A 23,858-nucleotide genomic window follows, 5' to 3' on the forward strand; every position below is an offset into this window, starting at 1 on the left:
ACCGGCAAGCACTGGCTTGCTAGGCAAGTCATTTCCCCGCTGTGCCATTACATACCTGCTTTCTTTCCTCCATAAAAATGCGTATATTCTGTACATGTTATGTACCTAAAGAGGGAAAAGACACAATTAGGAAATAACACACCCAGCTGCAGTCATGAGTTTCTCTATTTGGCAAGAACAATGACGCGAGCAGTGGCTCCAACAAGCATTTCAACCAAGATCCTTCTACGCAAGGAGGAATACAACTGCCTCACAGCCCCTGACAAATGAAATCCACCATGTACATAAGGAGGGAGGAACATAGGAAGCTGCCATATACTGAGTCAGACCACTGGTATATCTAGCTCAGTATTGTCTACACAGACTGGCAGCAGCTTCTCCAAGGTAGAAGGCAGGAATCTATCTCAGCCCTGTCTTGGAGATGCTGCCAGGGAGGGAACTTCTCAGAGTGGCTCCATCTCCTAATGAAAATATCTTACAGTGCTCAGGTGATGGGGAGATAGCTCAGTGGTAGAGAAGCTGGTTGATGCATTTGGCTTCGGTGGTTAATTTTAACCGCTTTGTTTTAGTTTTAATTGTTTTTAGCTGTCTGGTTTGGCTGTTTATTGTTTTAATCTTTGGCTGTAAACTGCCATGAGTGTTTGACTGGCAGTACAGAAATGCAAACAAACATGTTTCTTCCAGTCTGGAGTGGGCTACCAGAGAGACAGGAAAGAGACAAGTCCGTTTACTCCGGTCTATGACCAGAAACAATAACAGACAAATAACAAAAACAATCACAGCTGTCAACTCAAGAAAAAACAAAAACCTCTCAGCTATACAGATTACCAGACTCTATTAGGAACTGTTATACCTCGAATCGAAGATCTTCCAAATCTAACAATTAGTTATAAACAAATCTTGTCTGATCGTAATGGCCACAGCACAAAATTTAGCCACCTGAAATGTAATTTCGGTTTTATTCCCTGCAAGCAGAAAGGTAGTGTTTTGTCTTTCACACTGATCAGGGGAACACAACTAACAGGGAAATTAAGTTTCTTAGATAAAACTTGATAAAACTTGCAATTTAAAGAAAAAGACAAGAGTAGAAACATTGGAAACTGCCATATACTGAGTCAGACTGTTGGTCCATCTAGCTCAATATTGCCTATACAGCCTGGCAGAGTCTTCTCCAAGGTTACAGGCAGGAGACTCCTCCAGACTTTCTTGGGAAGAAACCTGGGACCTTTTGCATGCAAGCACGTAGGTTCTCCTCCCAGAGCGGCCCCATCCCTTAGGGGAATCTCTCACGGTGCTCACACATGTAGCCACCCATTCAAGCAGGTAAATCCTCTGCTAACTGAGCAAAGAAGCACTTTTAAAAGTGGAGATTCTATTTAGCAGCAGGGAGAGCAACTGGCCCTATCCATCCCCTGCACAGCATCCCTCCAGTGGCGGTCGGTGGTGTCTTATCGTGTTTCTTTTTTAGATTATGATCCCTTTGGGGACAGGGAGCCATTTTTATCCATTTATTGAATGTCTATGTAAACCGCTTTGGGGACCTTTTTGTTGTTGTTGTTGAAAAGCAGTGTATAAATATTTGTTGTATTCACATGCAAACCAGGGTGGACCCTGCTTAGCAAAGGGGACCATTCAAGCTTGCTAGCAACCAGACCAGCTCTCCTCCCATTCCCCTTCTGCCTGCAAACATGCAGATGCTCTTGCCAGAGCAGCCCCATCACCCCCCCCAAAAGCGGAAGATCTAAGCTCGCAGAAATAGTCTGCCATCCAAAAGCAAACCAGGGTGGACCCTGCTTAGCCAAGGAGGATTGCCAAATGCTCCTTGGGGTTTTTGCCTCCCAGCTTTCCTCCCAATATCAAGCCACTGAAGCCTCCAGGCTGACTTGGAGGTGTCCAGAGTCCTCCTGGGGGCGGGGGAGCCTCTATCCCAGGCTGGCAGCAACCTTAAGAAAGCCTTCCCGGCTAGGAAGCCGCCCTTTGGGTTGACCACCTTATTCCCTGCAACAGCAGCAACAAGAGCTCTTTTAAATAGGGGTTCAAGGGGTCAAAAGCAGCACAACCCCGAATACCAGGGCTCCAAAACACACTACTTTCCTAAGCCACTCAGGGGCAGGGGGGCTAGGAGGTTCTGGGGACCCTCATTTAACTCACATTTTATCCTTCTGGTGCTGCCTCTTCCCCATGGCGGCTGCGCTGGGTCACCCACGGCTGAGAAAACCCCACAACTGCGGCTCCTCCAGATACCCGAGGCGAAAGAGGGGCCGCCCCGCAAAGTCGCTGCACAGCCGGTGTCGAAAGCGCTTGCTTCCCAAAGAGACCAGGAACTTCCGGCTGAGGATCGTGCTTCGCTCATAACGTTCCCCCTAGAAACCCGGAGAGACTAACTTAATGTTCCGGGTTGGGTTTTTTTTTTATTCATCCCAACAGCGTGGCAAAGAGAGAGGATTTGAGGGGTGCTGGTGGGGGAAATCGCCAGAAAGAGGATCTTTGGGTTCCTCAATCGGCTACAGTATGCAGGAAAGCGGCGTGCTAGAAGCTGCAATAGGCATGCGAGGTTTGCAAAGCGCTGTTGGTTCTAAAGGGTTTTTAAAAAATTATTTATATACTGCTTTTTGCAAGAAGAGTCCTCAAAGCGGCTCACATAGCAAAAAGGGATGAGAAAATGGTTCCTTCCCTATCCCAAAAGGGAATGAATAATGATCATAAGTTATTATTTATTTTTATCATCATCTCAGGAGAAAGCAACAGCCACTAGGAAGGATTAATTAGAATTTTAATAATTTTAAAAACTTGTTTTAATAATCCCATTCTATTGTTTTTATTGCCATGTATTTTGATTTGTGACACTTAAATATTTTAAATTTTGTACGCCACCTAGAGATATACATATCAGGCGGCATAAAAATATAGATAAATAAAAATTAATAAATAAAAAATGCTGCCTGGTCTGTGGTGTATAGGGACAGTTGCTCTCCCCCTGCTAAACAACAAAATGTATATACTGTTTTCCAAAATTGTTCAAAGCGGTTTACATAGAGAAATAATAAAGAAATGAAATGAAATGAAATGAAACTTTAAAAAGAGAATAGACGTGCCATTTTAAGCTGCTGCCCCTTGGCCCAGTTGGTGGGGGGCACTTAGTGAGGCTGACCTTTGGCCAAAGGGTCCATTTTGCCTTTCAACAAAAATGTTCCCAAAGTGGCTTGCATTACTAAAAGGAAGAGAAAGTGGTTCCCTGCCCCAAAGAGCCTCCCAATCTTAAAAAGCAGTGCAAGGGAGATGTCTCCAGCAACAGCCTCAGAAGGATGCTTGCTGTACTGGGCTGAACAGAACCAGTTGCTCTTCCTCACCGGAAAAGGTGCTTCTTTACCCAGTTTACAGTGTTTATAACCTTTTGTGCCCTTTAGGGGTATTATTTACAAAAGACTAGGGCCTCCTCCCTGCTTTGATAGAGGATGTACACATTTCTTTTTAACGTCATACAGATGCCTAGAACTTGGGTAGCCCCTGCATTTTTGGCCAAAGTTCCTCCATCCTTGAACACCGATCTGCCTGGCTAAAATGAAGCCATTGATATTACCCTAACACTGCAACTACATTGCAAGAAAAGTCACACCTGTTGGGTTTCTGCCTGCCATAGAGCTTTAAAGGCACAAAAGCCTTGCCAGAAGGGCGGGGGAAGGTGGCATTTTCTGTATCCTTTCTAGACTTACCTTTCTGCAGCTAGGCTACATTACGTGGAGCTCAGCAGTGCTGCATGTCAGGAAAGCTGAAGTTCAGCATGAGCTGAAAGCGGCAAAAGATGCTCTGAGAAAGGATATGGACCTTTTGATATATGTTTGAAGGAAGAGAGGACAAAACAGTAGCTCTGCTGTTCCATAAAGGATGGTGAAATGTTAACAGGTGATAGAAACTAACTACTTAACTCCTACCCTATTTATTCAAATCAAAGATGGCTGAATTTAAGATGACCCCCTTAAAAAGTAATTTAAGTACAAGTTATACTTTTATTTACTTGAAGGGCTCTGAATTTAAGATGACCTCCTGATTTCTAATATCAAAAACCGTGGGAGGAAAACCTCATCTTGGATTCAGGTAAATTTAGTATTTTGCCTCCATCTTCTCTCAAAAGCAGAACTCCTTGTAACCAGTTCAGACCTGCAAGGTCTGCTGACCTTTCATAGGCTATTTAAAAGCGATATTCTTCACCTGAGCTTTGGGTCTAGTTAACAAGAGGCAAGTGGTTACACTTGCTGGCCTTTTAGCCACTGTTCTTTCTATGCACATGGATACAGAATTGATCATCTGTTATTTTTTACATTACAAATGTTTATATACTACTTTCAACCAAAAAAGTTCTCAAAGCTGTTAAAAGGTTTTTTTAAAAAAACCCTGTGCTTTTAAGTGCTAATTGCGTTCACTGCATTTGTAAACTGCCTTGGGATTGTGAGATGAAAGGTAGCCAACTAAGCTATAATAAGCTAAAATAACCCAAATCTCACAAAAGCAGTGTGAATGAGGAGTCGAAATCGCAGTTCTAGATTAATAAGGAGCTGGTCAGCATTAAGGTAAGCCTAAAGCCCAATTCGCCACTTTAAGAGGCATAGCAGGGAAATGCTTGACTAACAAGCAGAAGATTGCTGGTTCAAATCCCCGCTGGTGTTTCCCATACTATGGGAAACACCTATATTGGGCAGCAGAGATAAAGGAAGATGCATCATCTCATAGTGCGTGGGAGGAAGCAATGGTAAACCCCTCCTGTATTTTACCAAAGAAAACCACAGGGCTCTGTGGGTACCAAGAGTCGAAATTGACTCGACAGCACACTTTACCTTTAAAGCCCGATTCAGACATTATGCTGTACAACTGCACAGATTATCTGTACTCTCATACATGTGTTTGTGTGAATGACTGTACCTGTGTTCATATTAAGTGAACCTGGATACAGGCCCTTCAAATGTAAGGTTCAGCCAGGAAGTGTACTTCTGTACCTGCGTTCAACATAACATGTGAATGACTGCACCTTTGTACAGATTTGTACCTGTGTAGACTGTACACTTATTGAACATAACTTGTGAGTGGGCCTCTAGATACTTTAGAACGACTTCAGGTTTTCAAGGCTGGCTGCATGGCATCCTAGGATACTAGAAGAACGGAAGAGAAAATTTGGCGTTAGCGCTGAGGAGCCAACAAGTAGAAATGGTGAGGTATTCCCTTCCAAGAGGATGTACCCATTTGCTACCATTCCCTGCCTGTGAGTCTAAGAGCCAGACAGCAGTGGAAAGAGAAACGTTGGAGTTGCTGGACTTGGTATGGGAATAGGAGGCAGGAACCAAGTGAAAGGTGGAGGCATCTGGAGCAGGTAAGAAGGGCCTGCTGAGTTGGGGGTGATGGGGAGAGTGAAGACGACATTGCCCTAAGGTAGGAAGCCACCGATTTCAAGCGGACTGTAATCGAGGGCCTTTCAGACAAGGGAGTGACCACCTATGGTTGAAACAAGCCAACTGAAAGACAAAGGCTGAATTCCGTCTGTTTCAACAGGCTGCGGCCTGTACAGTTTAATGCTACTACAAGCAGCACGAGAACATCCACTTCGTTCTGAGATCAATGCAATGTTCATTTATTATTTGTACTTACAAAAAAACCCCAAAACCCAACCCTCCCTTTCAGCTACCTCCCCCGCCCCAATGCCTTTTACAAACAGTTAAAAATTAAAAAACAGATGACGTTAATTTTGGTACAATTATTCATCAACAGAGTTGTCATAATTAACAAGTTTCATACAACCAGGTGACTTGGAAGGGGAAATTCCGGTTATTGGCCAAATAAAATTTCATATTACAAGTTAGCAAATTCTAGTACAAAAATAGTCCATGTGATAGAACAGCCTGTAATTTTTTTTTCCTTTGAAATTGTATTCACAGTTATGAGTCTGTTGGCTGCATAATTCCTTAAGTATTCTATGAAACTTTCTTTGTACGGGGCTCCTTCTCGTAACCCAAACGTAGATCAGAGCCTCAAGAAATCCGTAGCAAAGAACCCTAGAATGAGGACTAATATGTTCAGTTTTTCTCTCGTACTGTGCTTTTCGTGGGATATCCAAAATCCACGTGACTCTCAAATAGTCTCTTTGATATTTGTCACAATGCGATCTGGACTCAGAAGGACCCCTGAAGGACATTCTCCATCATAACTTCCCAAGGCACCCACAGGCCACAATTGCGGTGCTCAAATTCCATTTGGGAAAGGTGTTCAGTTCATCCCCTTATTTCCACATATTCCTTTCGCAACTTTCTTGGAACGTGACAGTATTTCACTCCGTAAAACACCACTTTGGGCCCTTGCCCTTGCCCTGGAGTGTTCCTTTCCGACTACGTCGCCTCTACTTCTGTTATTAATGCAAACTTTGCTTAGGCCAGAGAAGCAGCTGGAAAGAGGCTACTTGTCTTTCAAGATGTCTAGCTGCTCTTGATACTCTGTGAAAAGCCGCTGGAAACGGAGGTTCTGTCCGATGACAGGGAGCAGTTCCTTGAGGAGTTCTCGCTTCCGTAAGCCCTGCGTGGAAGCGACAAGACAAACCCTTAACATGCGTTACGTTGCGAATTGAAGTGTTCGAGGTGGAGTTTGCCACATCAGCTATCCTCAGGCATACAGTCACATGGAAAAACCTATGACTACAAATATGTATATGCCGCTTTTCAACAAAAGTTCTCAAGCGGTTTACATGGAAAGAGAGCGAGCGAGCAAGAGCGAGCGAGCGAGCAAGAGAAAGAAAGAGCGAGCGGGAGCAAGCGAGAGAGCGAGAAAGAGAGCGAGAAAGAAAGAGAGAGAGAGCACGCACGCGAACCAACCAACCACCTACCTACCTGCTTTGGGAGGCTCACCTGAAAAAGCAATATATAAATGCAAAATAAATAAGAAGATGGATCCCTGTCCCCAAAGGGCTCACAATCTAAAAATGAAACTGAGGACAGACACCAGCCACAGCCACGGGAGGGATGCTGTGCTGAGGATGAAGAGGGCCAGTTGCTCTCCCTGCTGCTCAATAAAGAAAACCACTACTTTAAAGAAAAGTGCCCTTTGCATATGAACTAGTGGTCACAGTACCCCAGCACAGAGGTTCCCAACCTTTTAAAACAACTATGCCTCTTCATCACAAGCCTTCAGCTCAGGTACCCCATAGAGTTGTTTAGAAAGAAAGTACTTACACAGGCTCACTTTAAAATGTTACAGTTATGAGACAGGCTACTCCAGTCACTGGCGTACATCCTGTAAAACCAAGGGGTGCCTTGTCTGGGCGATATTAGGCTAAAAACCCAAATTAGCCACAGTTCTACCCACACCATTAATACTGGACTACACTGCAGGGCACTTTCAGCCACAGCCAACCCAGCCTACGAGATGTATCAGCACCAGCAGGACAATTTTAAACTTGTCTTTGTTGGTACCTTTTCCGGGGGGGGGGGGGGGGGGGATGATTGTGCTGCTACCCAAATATAGCTACATCAACATCCTGGAATTCTCCATTGACTACTATGGATAATTCTCACTTGCCATTGAGGGACCAAAATATGGCTTCCAATGTGAAACTGGAAAATAACCCAAGCAGGGAGTAAGTTTTTGTGGGCACAAACCCAGAGAAGTGAGTACTGTTGAGTTTCCAAAGCCTTGCATTCTTACAGTTTACCTAAACCCATCAGGAACACCGACCCAGAAGTCTGATCAGCCATCTCACTGAAAAACCATCCACAGAGGCAAGAAATCTGGTTGAATCTAGTCCGAGAACAGCACTCACCACCACGGTCGATTCCCACTGGCTTCCGAGTGAGCCGTGGACGGGACCCAACAAATCCTTGCATAATTCCCGCAATCGGTATTCAAACCCTAAAGGAACACAGGAAGTGAAATCACATTCATCAGCCTCCTACTAAAACACTGTGCATGTTTTCTGCACACAGAAACCCATGTTTCTGCACACAGCAGAAGTGCCTAGGGGCCGCCCCTACCAGACAGAAATACCTCGGCCTCATCAGGTCCATAAATTACTTGGTAAGAATCAAAGCAAAAAGGAGAACGAAGAACAGTTCAGAAGCCTCCCTTCCAACCTGAGGTATTGGGAGGAAATCTGTGGACGTTCCAGAGGGTCTGCTTCTGGGTGGAGCATCAGGGCACATGGTTAGCTTGGAAGTGTACTAGGAGGTCAGAACTGATCACTGACGCCAACAGTGACTCCGTCCACTGTGAGATGGGGCTTTAGGCCAGTGGAAGTGTGTCAGCTTTGCGTGCAGAAGGTCCCAGGTTCAAGCCCTGGCAGCATCTCCAGGGAGGGCTGGGAAAGACTCCTGTCTGAAACCTTGGAAAGCTGCTGCCAATCAGTGTGGACAAGACTGAGCTAGATGGACCAAGGGTCTGGGGAAGGACCATAACTCAGTGGTGGAGCATCTGCTTGTGTGCAGAAGGTCCTAGGTTCCTTGGCTTCTCCAGGGAGGGCTGGGAAAGACTCCTGCATTGAGGAAGGCTCCCAGCGGCATCTGGTGGGCCACTGGGTGAAACAGGATGCCCGGACTAGATGGGCCTCATCCAGCAGGGCTGTCCTTATGGACCCTGACCGTGACAATGCTCATTTCGGCATGGTGCCAGAGGGCCTGGCAGCCAGGAGCGAAATCTTTCTGGCAGGACCTGGCATGAAATCCCTGCACTAACTCCCTCGACTGCCATAGATGGGCCGCGAGCTGAGCCTCACCTTCATTGACCAGGTACCGTGCATAGATCAGGAGCCAGTGGCGGTATTCATGACTGGACTGTAACGTAAGTGCGGCCGCGACCTGGCTCTCCAGGTATGCCAGGGTGGTTTCCTGCTGTACCAGGTGAGGCATGGAGAACAGTCTAGCGGCTTGCCTTCCAGAACTGGAATAAAAAGCAGAGAGAGGGGACGATTTAAGGAGCAAAGCAGCCATTGGTTTGTGTATGTTAACGTGCCACCTGTTGCTTCCATGGTGTGTGCATGGCAGCCCCTATAGACTTTTGAGGGGAGAGACCTCACAACAGCAAACGTCTTTCAGGAGCCCTATTGGAATAAAAAGGGCTGGCGCCCCATTTTAACATTTCCCCAAAGCGTAGGGAATGTTGTTATTGTTATGGACGCAGAGCCAGAACACCTGCAGGCAGGCGGGAAGGATCAACAGACGCAGGGTAACTTGCAGATACATCGGTTTCACAAAAAACTGAAGAAAAACACACAAGGGGGCAAAAAGAACCCCCAACTGTCCCAAGGCAACTCAAAGGAGCAGAATGTTCGCAGACTTAGAGGGCACTTAACAGACAACCAGGTGGGCGGAGCTAATGGAACTCTTAACAATGGGAGACAGAAAGGAAGGCTTGAGCAAAAAGTAGGGAGTTTCTCAGCTGGAAGAATATTCCCTCAAGACAGTCACAACCCCTTCTGTGTGTGTGTGTGTGTGGTGGTATCTATAGGTCTATACTTGCCTTAATAGAATTCTAGTCCAGATCATGGAGGTGTTCAATCTCTAAGTCAAAACGTAAGGCAAAACCACTATGGATTAGACTTAAGAGTCAATATATAAAAGTTACAGGAGTGAAAGAGTTGTTTTTCTTCTTCCAGGGCCTCTTCCTTTGCAAGATATTCAACCATATGTTTAAAAACACAGTAACAATTGGCAGGATGTCATGGCAGCAAAACTATTGTTGCATAAAAACTGGAAAAAACCCAACGTTCCTACTACATTGGCCACAGAAAATTGTAGCAATGGATACTAATGAGTAAAGTCATAGCAATTATACATGGGCAAGCAGAGAAAAACACTTGGCAGTTCTTTGTAGACAGATGGCGGTATTTTGTGGACTTCTGGAAACATGCTTATAGAACTGATGGTGTGAGACTAATGTCTGTTATCTAATTTCATGAGATGTCTGTTTTTGATTTAGGTTCTGGAAGCGTAGTGTTATGTAAAGAGGAAAAGGTACTTTTTTCTGTGTAGCTTTGGAATAATTTGGTATCTATTTCATATTGTACAGAAAGGACACTAATATATAACAACCAATAATAAACTTAAGGTGACATGCACTTTCCACTGCTAAGCAATAATTTTGTACAGGTCACCGACAAATTATTATTATTATTATTATAAAGGTAATTTCGAGGACACTGATAGTATTGTTTGTTGAACTGTGGACAAGCCTAAATGCATTATTTTGGCCTGATTAAAAAATCATGCTTACAAATTCATACACTTTAGGCCGATTCAGACATTGAATCAGTTCAATCTTGATCCAGCACGATTCCTAGCCTTGGGAAGACACACTCCCCTGCTTTGTCGGTGCACGAGTTGGAAGAATTCTACTTCCGACTGCTGTTAAGAACAAACCAAGATAGGTTGAGATGTCCGAACCAACAGATCTTTGTTTATTCTAACCAAATCTCAGAGAATAAACCAAGATCTGAGCCCAAGGGTTAGGGTTCCCTCTAACAGGGATTCCCAGATGTTGTGGACTACAACTCCCAGAATCCCCAAGCAAAAGCCATTGCAGCTGGAGATTCTGGGAATTGTAGTCAGCATCAGCTGGCAATCCCTGTTAGGGGGGAACACTGCTTCAGACCTCAATGTATGTCAAACCACTTGGCTACGGCAGATCAGAATCTGTTGGTTCAGACATCCTGATTGAGTTTGGCTTGCTTCGGACTGAAATTGGAAGAAGAATTTTTCCGGCATGGGGGTGGGGAGGGGAGAGTGGTCATGACTGAGGCTAGAAGCTGTTGCACTGAACCATGGTTTAACTGATCTCCAAAGTAGCCCACCCACGTGTCATTCTAACTGCAGTTCAAATATCGGAACAAGTCGGAAGGCTGGTTCACCCCCCGCAAGGAGGTTATTTACAGAGCAAAGGAGGCTATGTGAGCCTGAGTGATGAGCCAGACCTCAAAATAAGAAAAATTCAGCTAGTGGTCAAGATAAAAGCACCGGGGGGAGTGTTAATGAAGACAAAACACTTCTGTTCTTACTTAGATGTTCTCCCTTGTATTATGGCTAAGGGTCCCGAACACAGAAGAGCCTCCTGGGATGGTAAGCTGTTTCTGAAGTCCGCACATTGTGCTAGGGTTTCCTGCTTGTCAGAGACAAGGTTCCTAGAAAGACAACAGATATCAGACCTTAATGCATTTATTGACTGAGGATGCTTCCCATGTTTTTGACCCATACAGATCCACCGGGTGGGAGGGGGGGAGGAAGCTATGGTAAGTAAACTGGAAACAAAGCTCAAACAGACCGAGTTGTTTTCATCAGACACCAATAAAGAAAGGGAGAGAAACTCAGCAGGTAGTAGATTCCACAACTCCATAGATTCCTCAGAGTGGAACAACGCTGGGACATGTTTTTGTGGAATTTGGGAGAATTTGTTTTGGGGGCCATTCATGGAGGAGTTGGAGAGTTGTCTACTCTTCTCTTATTGCCGGATTCCCCACCCCCCCATTTTGGTAATTTTTAGTATTTTTAATGTTCCGAGGAACCTAACCCTAGTGAGGAGGGGACTCTAGAGGGATAAATTGTGGCAAGGGGATAGAAGGGTTAAATATGTTCTTAATGCAGAGGAGAGTTGGTCTTGTGGTAGCAAGCATGACATGTCCCCTTAGCTAAGCAGGGTCTGCCCTGGTTGCATTTGAATGGGAGACTTGATGTGTGAGCACTGGAAGATATTCCCCTTAAGGGATGGGGCCGCTCTGGGAAGAGAATCAGAAGGTTCCAAGTTCCTTCCCTGGCAGCATCTCCAAGACAGGGCTGAGAGAGACTCCTGCCTGCAACCTTGGAGAAGCTGCTGCCAGCCTGGGTAGACAATACTGAGCTAGATTGACCAAGGTCTGACTCTGTATATGGCAGCTTCCTATGTAACCCCATAATTCCCATAGGCACAAGGTTTCAACTCTTGCCAGTTTTGCCATTCATGATGGTATCGTGGAATGTAATCGAGGGCCTTCTATATATACACATGTTTTTTTTAAACGAATACTGAACACTTTTAACTAATTACTTAATTTGAAACCGCGATTTTGAATTAAAGCATTTACTCAGGTCAAACTAAGCCGGATGCAAATCAGAAGAAAGCCAGGCATTTCCACGCTTTTCACATCTGGCCTTACCAGGAAGAGAGAGAAGGATTAAAGCAATATGCTTTTCCGTCCGACATGTTCATTACTGGGATGCCGTGTTGCGTCAACAAGATTTGAGAGACGGTCGTTTCGCTGCCTACGAGTAAAGGCAAAAGAAAGATTGGCTTGCAGGAAAATCCACGTAGGACTGTGGCTTAGAAGCGGATCGCTTGCTCTGAAAGCAGAGGCGCCCAGGTTCAAGTCCCTGCTATATCCCGCTGGAAGAGGCCCTACCCGAGATCTTGGAGGTTTGCTGCCAGTCATAGCTGAGAGCAGTGCATTGTATGGACGAATGGTTTGATGCAAACCGAGTCACACCCATCAGGCAATTTCTTAGGTAGCTTACATCAGGGTGGGCATTTGGGAGCTCAATGCTATGGGGAGGGGAGCTGGTTTTGTGGCAGCAAGCATGAGTTGCCCCCTTTGCTCAGCTGGGTCTGCCTTGGTTTGCATTTGAATGGGAGACTTGATGTGTGAGCGCTGGAAGAGATTCCCCTTAGGGGATGGGTGCCTGCTTGCGTGCAGAAGGTTCCAAGTTCCCTCTCTGGCAGTATCTCCAAGACAGGGCTAAGAAAAACTCCTGCCTGCAACTTTGGTGAAGCTGCTGCCAGTCTGTGTGGAGAAGACTGAGCTAGATGGACCAAGGGTCGGCCTCAGTCTAAGGCAGCTTCCTATGTTCCAGTCCAGCTTCCAACTATGCACTGTTTTCAGGGTCTGGCATTTAGGCAGTCCTAACCATATAGGCAAACCCTACTTGGAAGTCGTTTGATTACCTGCTAAAATGGTTTGTAAGGATTCGTCTTTCACCACTACTGACTGCTTCTGAACGTTCCTGAGAGGCAGAAGACACAGAGAAAGAAGTGACATTTCCGTTCAGTTAGGGGAGAGATGTTACCACAATGTTTCAGATTAACCTAACCGGACTGTGTGCTGCTTCCTGCTTCTGATCAGTTGCACAGTAAAAAATAAATACGTGGTCATGACCATGCAAATGGCTGCCACGGGTGTGCAGAAGCCAGAAGAGCGCCATCTTGGAGTCCAAAATGGCGCTCGGAACATTTCGAGTGTTCCAAGTGCATTTCGTCGGAACAGTCAGTCGACCGGTTGTTCCAACGGAAAGTTCTGGGCATTTGTGTTTGGTTCCGAGCTTGGAAAGGAACACAAATGGCGTTCCGTGCCCATCCCTAAGCTACAACTCCCAACTTCCCCAGCTGCAATAAATTGTGGCCATGGATGCTGGGCATTGTAGTCCAGAAACAGCGGGTCAAGTTTGCCCATCCCCATCTGACGTCATGGTGCGCATGCGTGTGTGTGATTTCTCTCTCCTCCAACTCTCTGCCTTTTGGAAGGGGAGCTTTCCAAGTTCGCACATGGGGTGTGCAACATGTGTCGTCGTTCTACGGTATGTCCGGTGGCTGGTTTCTGTAATCCGGAGGCGCAGCGGGGAGTAGCAGCAGAGTACTTACCAGACAGAGAGGGTTGCAGCAGTCGTGAGGGCCATGATGTAAAAACCCGTGCAGTGCAAAGTGGAGATCGGCGAATGCAGGACGATGGGAGGGAGTAGGCGGCGGCCACAGGCCGAAAACACCGAAAGGGTCCGTTTCTCACAAGCGACGCTCACCACCTCGCTAGGAAGGAGCAGAAGAGTCTCAACGCAGAAGTGGTTAAATCTGATTTACCTACAAGACGTCCGTTCCCCACCAAGGGTCTCCATGGAAATTGCTTTTCATTTTCATACAAAATGAAAAACAAACCCAGTAGATATGAAACCAAGCAGGCTACGATCAACAACAGACACAGCATCGATATTAATAGCTCAGAGTTGGGAACGATTCACTAAAGCGCGGAGAAAACAGGATAGCTTCCACCCGGCACCTAACAGGAGTATAGGTACCAGGGCGATATTTGGAGAGCGCCTTCTATGGTCAGTGCCCCACCAAATGAGGTAAGGCAGGCGATTGCAAGGGACAGGGACTTTTTGGTGGCGGCACCCTGTTTATGGAACAGCCTCCCAGTGAGGCTTGCCGGGCTCCACCACTTGGTGCTTTCAGAGGTCAGGTGAAGACCTTTTTGTTCATCAAGCTTTTTAAACAATCTTTGTTTTGTTTTGTGTATAAAATGTATGTTTTATTTTGTGAGCCACTCAGAATACTTGTTATGGGGCAGCTATATACAGTTTTTATTTATTGTTATCAGGCACCGTGCAATGGTGGCTCATTTAGAAGAAGTTATGAGCCACTCAGCTGCATAAGTTAACAGGGACAGACCCCCGACAGCTTTCAGTGCCTTACAACACCCGCTAGAATGGCTCTGAATGAGGAAGTAGCCAAATCTTGCTTCTGCCACAAACTCACTAAATATCCTCAGGCCGCCCTCCCTCCCAGCCCCTGCCCCCTCTGTAAAATTTGGGGATAATACCAACCCACCTTAAAACGGTCTGCTGTAATGATTAGAAGATAACGTGAAGCACTGAGAGCTGGACTTGTGGTAGCACATGGGAATTGCCCCCTTTGCTAAGCAGGGTCTGCTCTGGTTTGCATTTGAATGGGAGGTTACGTCTGAGCACTGTAGGATATCCCCCTTAGGGGTTGGGACTCCTCTGAGAAGAGCATCTACATGCTTGCTTGTGTGCGGAAGGTCCCCATTTCCCTCCCCAGCAGCATCTCCAGGACAGGGCTGAGAGAGAGATTCCTCCCTGCAACCTTGGAGAAGCTGCTACCAGTCAGTGTAGACCAGGGATTCTCAACGTTGGGTCCCCAGAGGTTATTGGACTTCAACTCCCATAATCTCCAGCCCCAGTGGCCTTTGGTTGGGGATTACAGGAGTTGAAGTCCAATAACATCTGGGGACCCAACGCTGAGAATCCCTGGTGTAGACAATCCTGAGCTAGATGGACCAAGGGTTTGACTCAGTAAAAAGCAGCTTTTGTTCACACTTTGAACACTCACTCACTCTCTCTCTCTCACTCACACACACACACTCACCAGCTTCCTGCGGCGGAGAGAATGCGGCTGGTGAGAACCGTTTCCCACTCCTTCCCTTCTCGATTGCACTTTAGCCTGCTAAGTTTTGAACCTCCCACTGTCGTGATTTCATTCTCCACTTCAAGGTACATGGAGGGATCCGAGCTCACCTGCAAAAGTCGGTTCTCTTAGAACGAAAGCCCACCAAGCAAAGGTCGAAAACAAGACCCAGGCTGAAACCAGTGAATACCCGGGAGCCTGAAGGCACCACTTTGTTCAGTAGCTAACCTTGCAAGCAGGGTATATTCTACAGCTACAACATTCACCGATGGTTTAAACCAGGCCTGCTCAACTTGGGCCCCCGCAGGCTGTTTTTGGACTACAACTCCCATAACCCGCAGCCACCGTGGCTAATAGCCAAGGATTATGGGAACTGTAGGCTAACATCTGCAGGAGGGTCAGTGGAGCAGGCCTGATTTTAGGCCCACTAAAAGCTAATGCGAGGGCACAATTATTGTGCTTAAACCCTTGTTAATTCAGGTCTCTTTATACCACCTGACCGTAGAAAAATGACATTTTCCTTTGACTGGAGGATCCTAAATAATAATAATAATAATAATAATAATAATAATAATAATAATAATAAACTTTTATACCACCCTTCCAAAAAGGCTCAGGGAGGTTTACATTAAAACACCAGTTTACAATGAGACCATTTCAAGCGGGATTGTGAGACTTTTTCACTAGCCTAAGCTACCTTAAGTGGTGCAGCAGGGAAATGCTGGACTAAAAAGCAGAAGGTTGCCAGTTCGAATCCCTGCTGGTATGTTTACCAGACTATGGGAGACACCTATATTGGGCAGCAGCGATACAGGAAGGTGCTGAAAGGCCTCATCTCATACTGCGTGGGAGGAGGCAATGGTAAACCCCTCCTGCATTTGACCAAAGACAACCACCGGGCTCTGTGGGCGCCAGGAGTTGAAATCAACTTGACAGCACACTTTACCTTTAAGCTGAAGTGGGTTACAGAACCTCTTGCTTCACATTATTATTACTATTTTATTTATTTAACATATTTATATACCACCCAAAATGTTTGTCTCTGGGCGGTTTTACAATAAAACAGTCCAAATTAAAAGGAAATTTAAAATGCCAAAACATTCAAATCATTTAAAATTTAATACAGCGTTAAAAACTAAGTCTCATTAAAAGCCTGGGTGGGCCCATGTGTCTCAATTGCCTTTCTAAAAGTCGCCAGAGACGGGGAGACTCTTATTTCAGCAGGGAGCACATTCCAAGCATTAAGGATTCATCTTTAGAACCAACTAAGCGTTGAGCGATGTGCTACTTCTTGCTGGGCGATCCAAATGCAGGAGTCACACATGCTTCCGTTCAACTTTTGAAAATGTCAGCCACAAAGCAGTTGACGCACAGATCTCCCCCTAAACTCCCACGGGCACATGGATCTAGAACTCTGCTTCTCTCCAAGCGCATTGCTATGATTTGGAGCGGGGGCAGTGGCAAATGGCCCCGGGCCCCTAAAGGCCCACCAGCTGGGTGGCAACTTCCTCTTTGCTTCCCCCCCCCTTGTATTTCCCCGGAGAAAGTGATCAGGGGAGCAGGGGAGAGCAGTGGTCCAGTTCTGGCCCCAGGGCCCACACTCCAACCTTGGAGTGCCTGCTTCCTGCATTTACATTTTTGCCAGATAAGCACGTTCGGAAGTTCAAGCCACGATCTGGATTCCAAGCTACGGTTGGGACCAAAAAAAAATGGCTTAAAGAGGTGTCTGGATTTAGCCCCTGGTGGCGTTACACCGAAAAGGCTCAGGAACCCGAAAGCAAGGTAGAAGAGGAGCCCTTTCTAGGAACTTTTGAATTAATTTCTGGCCCTGGTCCAGCTGCAAAGAGCTCCTGAAGGGAGAAGGGATTTCCATGTTTCGCGATCACAACCCAGCAATCTTTTTCTGAGATTCTGGGAAGGCCTTAGAGCGGTGGCTTGGCATCCAGTCCCTTCAAACAAGGGGCATGCAGGAATGACATGAACTCCACCCGTCGGCTCAAGTCAGCTGTGCATTCTGACAGCAAGCCTCGTTGAGTCTTCAAAGGCAGCCAGATACAGAGTCCAGTGATGCCCCTCAAGTCTGCCCATTTAATTCCTCACCCACTGACCTGCAATGCAAATGATTTCTGTGGGACCGGGGTTGGCAGTTTAAGTGCTAAGGGTGCACTGTGGCAAGCGCCATCCTTCTCAGAAGACAGGACAGCCGGGGACTGAAACACAAAAAGCCAACCAGTTAGTCAAGGCGCCAGATTTACATGCCCTTTGCAAATTACGCAGCCGTTCTCAACAGGGGTATGCACGGGTCTTCAGACAGGGGGTCAGGAGGATTCCCAAGCAGATGATGTCCCGGCCGCGGATGGCTTACACCAGTGGGGCACCCCTGGTTGTTCCCTTCTATGGTGGTGTTTTGTTTTTGAAAAAGAGGGAGACAAAAAGAGGATGTGGGAACATAGGAGGCTGCCTTCTACTGAGACAGAACCTTGGTCCATCTAGCTCAGCATTGTCTACCCAGACTGGCAGCGGCTTCTCCAAGGTTGCAGGCAGGGGTCTATCTCACCCCTATCTGGAGATGCCCGGGGGCGGGGGGGGGGGGACTTGGAACCTTCTGCTCTTCCCAGAGCAGCCCCATCCCCTGAGGGGAAGATCTTGCAGTGCTCACATACGGAGTCTCCCAGCCAAAAGCTAACCATGGCAGACCTGCTTAGCTCAAAGGGCAATTCATCCTTGCTGCCACAAGACCAGCTCTCCTCCCAGCTAGAGGTGAGCAGATGCAAAAGGGGACGGCAGCTGAGATACAGGCTAAATTCCTCTTACTGAAATTACATAGGTCTTTAAAGTAGGGATGTGCACGAAGCAGTAGAGAGCTGGTGTGTGTGTGTGTGTGTGTGTGTGTGTGTTACCTTTAAGGAGCAGGGAGGGTGCTCTTACCCCACTAATGCTGTACCTAAAATTCTTGGTGTGGGGTGGCAGCGTACCCTCTTGCCACCCTGGTCAGTGTCAGACCAGAAGTGGCACACGTCCACACACGAACACCGACCACTTCCGGTCTGATCAGGGTGGCAAGGGGGTACGCTGCTGCCCTGCTCCGGCTGGGGGAACATGGTGGGTTGGGGGGGGTTAAAAGCACCCTCCCTGCTCCTTAAGCAGTAACATCCCCACCGCCGAATGTCCTAACCGGTTCAGCGATACGGAAAAGGACTGCCAAACCGGTTCACACACACACCCCTACTTTAGAGTAACACCTCAGTACTACAGGCAGATGTTGGACAGAGTTCCTTAATCTTTAACAACTGGGCAGAAGAAGGTGGTACTATGGGAGGTGTGACTTTGTTTTCATCCTGGCGTGAGAAGCTGCATTGCAAGTAATTCCCGCTTCTACCCAACTATTTCTGATATAGGAGTGTTGCCCTCCTCTGCCTCTGCTCATCCTCAAACAGTCCTGCTCAACTTTGGCCCCCCACAACTGTTTTGGGGCTACAACTCCCATAATCCCCAGCCACAGTGGCCAATAGGCAGGGGTTATGGGAGTTGCAGGCCAACATCTGCAGGAGCGCCAAGGTGGAGCAGCCTTGTCCTAAAGAGACAAGGAGAGAAGAACTTAAGAGTTTTGTTTAAACAAGAGAAGTGGGCCCTGAATCTGAAAGAGCTGGGAGTCAACCGTTCTCCCCTCTCATTATTTATTAATTTGACATATTTTTATACCGCCCAAAACGCAAGTTCTCTGGGCGGTTCACAAGACAAGAAAAACAACCAATTAAAGATTAACATATTTCAACAATCAAAACTGAAGAAGTTAAAACTATTAAAACTCAACTAAAACAATATCTAATTAAAAGCCTGGGTGAACAAATGCGTCTTGACTGCCCTTTTAAAAGTTGTAAGAGGTGGGGCGGCTCTTGTTTCAGCAGGAAGTGTGTTCCAAAGCCTCGAGGCAGCAATGGAGAAGGCCCGCCCCTGAGTTGTCACCCAAGGAGCCGGTGGCAACTGCAGACGAACCGCTCCAGATGATCTCAGTGGGCAGTGAAGTTCGTAGCAAAGAAGAGGTTCTCTTACATACCCTGGGCCCAAGCTATTTAGGGCTTTATTGGTTATAACCAAAACCTTGTACTTTGCACAGAAGAGGAGTTCCCAACCCTTGGTTGTCCAGACACTATTGGACTACAACTCCCATTAGCCCAGTGTGGCTGGGAATAATGGGAGTTGTAGTCCATCAGCATCTGGGGACCCAAACACCTGTGATACAGAAAACACTTGATGATGGTTCTCAGAAGGAGACAAGTGACATCCTGGCTACCTGAACGGTGAGCGTGACGGGCATGAGGCGAGAGTCCTTCCGAGGTCTGCCTTTCTTCTTCTTCTGCTCGACGGTCTCGTTCTCAAGTTCCAGTTTGCGCTTCGAGAGCGACAGAGGCTTTGCTGGGATCTTTTCCTCGCTGTCGCTGCTGCTCTCCAGAATATCCCTGGGCTTGCTTTCCCGAATGGAGTTTGCCTCCTTCGCTCTGCAGGAGTGACAAAAAGGGTCAGCGGCATGGTTTAGTTGGCCAAAACAGTTGGGTGCTCTAAGCAAGAGGGGCGGCATCAGCGTTTGCACCTCCTGGAAGAGGAGGGGGAAAGCGTGAGGATGCCCTGTGAAGAGGCTGAGATATTTAACAAGTTCGACATATGGGGAGGGAGGCCGGTTCCAGATTACGGAGTAGAGGCAGCTGCCGGTCCAGCTCAGCGTTATCTACTCTGACTAGCAGCAACTCTTTAAGGTAGAGATCTGCTCTGTTTCTCAAGCGGGGGCCACTTTTGGCAAAAGAAAGCCTTTCGTTTGAGAGCCATTTCCTACCCTGCTGACCTCCACACATCTTGTGCTTAAATCAAATCAAATCATCTTTATTACAGTCCAAGACCAGCATAAGATCGAACAGTAGGGCATGACGCAAAAAAATAAAATAAAATAATGAAAAGAAATTATGGAACCATAAAACTATATTACTTCAAAACTACTACCCGAACCGGTTCCGTGCACATCCCTAATCTTAGGCGCTCGACTCCCCGAGGCTGACCCAGGATGGGTTTTTGCCTCGACGACTCCCTGCTCACCTGTCTACGGCGATCTGGTTTGTATGCGTGATGGCCGACGTCCCTGAGGTGGCTTTGGATCGCTCCGTGAATCTGGAATCAAACGCCTTCATCGGTTCTATCTTGGAAGGGGTGTTCAGCACAGAGGGAGATGATGCAGGGGGAGCAGGCGGAGCCGAGGTAGCATTTACACTAAATCAAGAGAAGGGAGAGAGAAAAAGAATTGTGTTAGGGGAAAAGAAAAGAAAAAGATAGTGCTACAGGACTCCAGACACTAATGATACATTATGGAAGATGGAACTTCCTTGGTCTTTAGTTGTTTTAATTTGTTTTAATGTTTGCCCTGGTTCTCCAGGGTTTTTAGCTGTTTGAATGTTTAGTCAGTTTTATTCTGTTTTTATAGTTTTGATTTTAATTGTTCACTGGTTTTACTTGTTTTTATTCTGTTGTAAACCGCCCTGAGCCATTTTGGAAGGGTGGCATAGAAATCAAATCAAATCAAAAAATAAAAAGGGGAAGAGTTCACACGTCACGCAGAACCACAGCTACATAGGAAGGTGCCTTATACCTGTTAGGTAAGTAGCCATCCTCACCGGCTCCAAAAAGGCAGTTGCTGTAGATTAGCAATTCAAAGTGTCCACGCTAGATCTCAATGGATCTCCTGGAACAAACCTAACTCTCTAGTTGCAGCACACAGTCAGAGGGCTAGAGGGTCAAGATATTTGTCATCCCTTCTCCACTGCTCTGATGCTATCCCTTTGAAATGTAGATTGCTAATCTCAGGGATTCAAACTTACTTCTTCCTTCTCTCTCTCTTGCTACCTGCCCGCCTACCTGGCAACATGGCAAGTTTCTCTCCCTGCACCAAATGTGCAGAGAGGATGCAGAATCCATCTGCATCTAGTTAGATAGATAGATTAGAGATCCTAAATCCTCACTTTCCTATCTAGAATGGAGTTCCTTAATAAATGCCTTTTATATTGATTTGAAACTATGAATTGGCTCCAAGTTACTTTACTCTCAGCAAACACGCATGCCTAACTAAATCCGCTGTGTATTGTGCCTCTGTGCACTCTGCTATATTGAAAAAGGAATTCTCTCACCACAGAGAATTTCCAACAATACCGAGGCAGACCACTGGTCCATCTAGCTCAGTGAACTGATTCTACTGAAGAGCAACGCATTTGATAATGCAAGGAGACAGGAGAGCTCTTTCTGCAAGGGCTCGTTCACACTTGCCAGACATCGATGGATGTTGGTGTGATCTGCAGCGACAAGGACATCGTGAGAACGGTAGAGATGAGAGCTTCTCTTGCCAATACTGACCCATCTTTGTTGACTGTGTCTTCGGTTGGTTTGACACTGACTGCCACGGGTTCCAAGGCAGGCTTAGAAGTGTGGAGGGAATTGGTTGCATTGTAATCTAATGACATGAGCTGATTCGTTTGAGAAGCCGACATCATGGAGCCGGCTAAGGATCCAGAAATGGGAATACTATTGAAGAAAGCTGTAGAAAAATCCCTGTTTTTGTAAAGAGAAAAGGAAGCAAAGGTAATGTTAGCTTAAAGTACCGGGAGTGTATTCCTGCTCCCATGCTGGCTCAAAGACGCATACATTTTTAAAAACACAAAATCCATTATTGCACATAGCATGCCATTTGTAATAAGGCAAAATATCTGTATTAAATTCATATTTATTCATCACCGCTCATTAACTGGTATCATCTTATTCTCAGCTACAGAGCAGAAAGAGAACTCTCATTTTTAAACATCTGATCTTAATAAATCTTAAAGTTTGCTGACTTGATCAGTTATCTGTTTGCACTAGATATACTGAACATGGAACGAACTGTGATATCACAAACCATGTTGGTCACATCAGCACTGTAAGTTTGTTAGTGTGACATCTTAAGGGGTTATACTATTGCAAATGCAGGATCAGGTTATCAGTTGGTAGGCACCACCTTGGGAGGAAAATTACCATCCAACCCTTACAAATATGGCAATTCTCAGCTTCCAAAATACCTACATAGCTCACCCTTCTTACTAGCAGTCAAGTTCATTACTGCAAATGGCGACATATTTTAAGTGGGCGACTTTTGGATGCAGAACCTGCGACCAAATGACTGGCTTGTAAATAATGATTTAAGTCAAACTGTCACTACTGAGTAGATTTTGCCCCATGGATTATCTCCAACTTATGCGGATTCAGTTTGTTCATCTTCCATTTTCACAATCAGTCCCCAACGTATGTTCCTAAAAGTCGCTCTTGGATCAGCAGGGAATGAAAAACTGAGCCGAGTGTACTCCACATGTTGATGAGACTACAGTCCCTGCATCTGGACAGCCTCGCTCAGTTTAACAATTATTCAGTATCGTGGGCAGAATGAAATCCTGAAGCATTCCGCAGATTGCCCTCATTCGGCAATTCCATATCCCATAACATTGACTGAGATTCATTCTCCCTTGTACATCTGAGATCTCTTCGACACTTTAATTTTAAAAAGCCAAAACGCACGGTTCCTTGGAGAACTGCTGCCACTTAATCAGAGGCGTATCTAGGGAAAATAGCGCCTGGGGCAAACACTGAAATTGCGCCCCGTGTCCAAGCATCTGACACCCATCTTTCAGCTAACTTTACCATTATATCAGCTGAAAAATACAAGTCAAGCTCGTTAATCTTTTAATATTTCAAAAACTATTTAGCAGTGGACTTAGCCAGACCAAAAAATGCTGGAAAACTACAAATTTCAGTATGTGGGGGCTCATGAAATACCCAAATACTACGTGGAGATGTACTTGGAAAACTAAACAGAAGTGCCTGCCTAATTCTCTACTATGCATTGTAGCATCACTATTATAGAAGTTTTAAAAATAAATGGAGAATTTGACTTTTCCCTGAAAATAATTAAAGGATATGCAGAGTAAACTGTGTCACTGCTTGGAATAGTATATATTCTAGTCTTTCAGAAAGACAGTTAAAATGAGAGAAAGAGAGCAAGAAACTCCCAGTGGCCTTAATATTAAGGGTTTCACACTGATTCAAAGACAAACTCACCATTAATAGCCATATTATTAAGACATCACATTTAACTCACTTATCACAAGAAGCAAAGTAAGAGCAAATGAATACAATCCTAGCTCTTAAGCGTCAGCTCAGTATTCACAAGCCCTGATTCTCTGTACATAGTGCCAATCTGAATATGTGTACAGTGACTTATATTATATATTATTATTTTTTTACCTGTAGCCCCTTTGGGGGGCTTCCTAAAGGCTGGGGGGGGTGTTTGCAAAGATTCCCCCTCCCCCCGCTGGCCTCTAGGGTCTTGCAGGGACCATTTGAGCATGTGCAGTGGCCGTTTTTAAAAATAATCTCTCTCTTTTTTTTTTTTTAAAGGCCACTGAAAACAAAATGGCCACCGCGCATGCTCAAATGGCCTCTGCAAAGCCTGGCATGACCTAGAGCAGGCATCCCCAAACTGCGGCCCTCCAGATGTTGCTGAACTACAACCCCCAGCATACCCAGCCACAATAAATTGTGGCTCGGGATGCTGGGAGTTGTAGTTCAGCAACATCTGGAGGGCCGCAGTTTGGGGATGCCTGACCTAG

The 23,858-nt window shown here is 46.0% G+C and overlaps 2 protein-coding genes across 3 annotated transcripts in view; both read right to left on the reverse strand.

The window, feature by feature from the left end:
• Nucleotides 1–4,097, reverse strand: part of PPIL2 (peptidylprolyl isomerase like 2) — a 75,439-nt gene extending 71,342 nt beyond the window's left edge. The window contains exons 1-3 of one of the 2 annotated variants that reach the window (XM_053279188.1): nucleotides 3,714–4,097; nucleotides 2,152–2,363; nucleotides 56–105 (exon numbers count right to left, since the gene is read on the reverse strand). In XM_053279188.1, the coding sequence (XP_053135163.1) occupies nucleotides 56–105; nucleotides 2,152–2,183 (82 nt within the window). In that variant the 5' untranslated portion in view covers nucleotides 2,184–2,363; nucleotides 3,714–4,097. The remainder of the gene's footprint in view (nucleotides 1–55; nucleotides 106–2,151; nucleotides 2,364–3,713) is intronic. The other variant, XM_053279189.1, reaches the window with a different exon arrangement.
• Nucleotides 4,098–5,528: 1,431 nt separating this feature from the next.
• The window catches only part of LOC128338003 (protein HIRA), a 47,082-nt gene continuing 28,752 nt past the window's right edge, over nucleotides 5,529–23,858 (reverse strand). The window contains exons 14-25 of the mRNA XM_053279861.1: nucleotides 21,577–21,771; nucleotides 20,272–20,442; nucleotides 19,478–19,682; nucleotides 17,292–17,393; nucleotides 15,145–15,293; nucleotides 13,627–13,788; nucleotides 12,934–12,992; nucleotides 12,152–12,257; nucleotides 11,021–11,143; nucleotides 8,744–8,907; nucleotides 7,796–7,884; nucleotides 5,529–6,555 (exon numbers count right to left, since the gene is read on the reverse strand). Coding sequence (XP_053135836.1) covers nucleotides 6,439–6,555; nucleotides 7,796–7,884; nucleotides 8,744–8,907; nucleotides 11,021–11,143; nucleotides 12,152–12,257; nucleotides 12,934–12,992; nucleotides 13,627–13,788; nucleotides 15,145–15,293; nucleotides 17,292–17,393; nucleotides 19,478–19,682; nucleotides 20,272–20,442; nucleotides 21,577–21,771 — 1,642 coding nt within the window. The 3' untranslated portion in view covers nucleotides 5,529–6,438. The remainder of the gene's footprint in view (nucleotides 6,556–7,795; nucleotides 7,885–8,743; nucleotides 8,908–11,020; nucleotides 11,144–12,151; nucleotides 12,258–12,933; nucleotides 12,993–13,626; nucleotides 13,789–15,144; nucleotides 15,294–17,291; nucleotides 17,394–19,477; nucleotides 19,683–20,271; nucleotides 20,443–21,576; nucleotides 21,772–23,858) is intronic.

This window comes from Hemicordylus capensis, chromosome 15 (assembly GCF_027244095.1).
Source record: "Hemicordylus capensis ecotype Gifberg chromosome 15, rHemCap1.1.pri, whole genome shotgun sequence".
NCBI lineage: Eukaryota > Metazoa > Chordata > Lepidosauria > Squamata > Cordylidae > Hemicordylus > Hemicordylus capensis.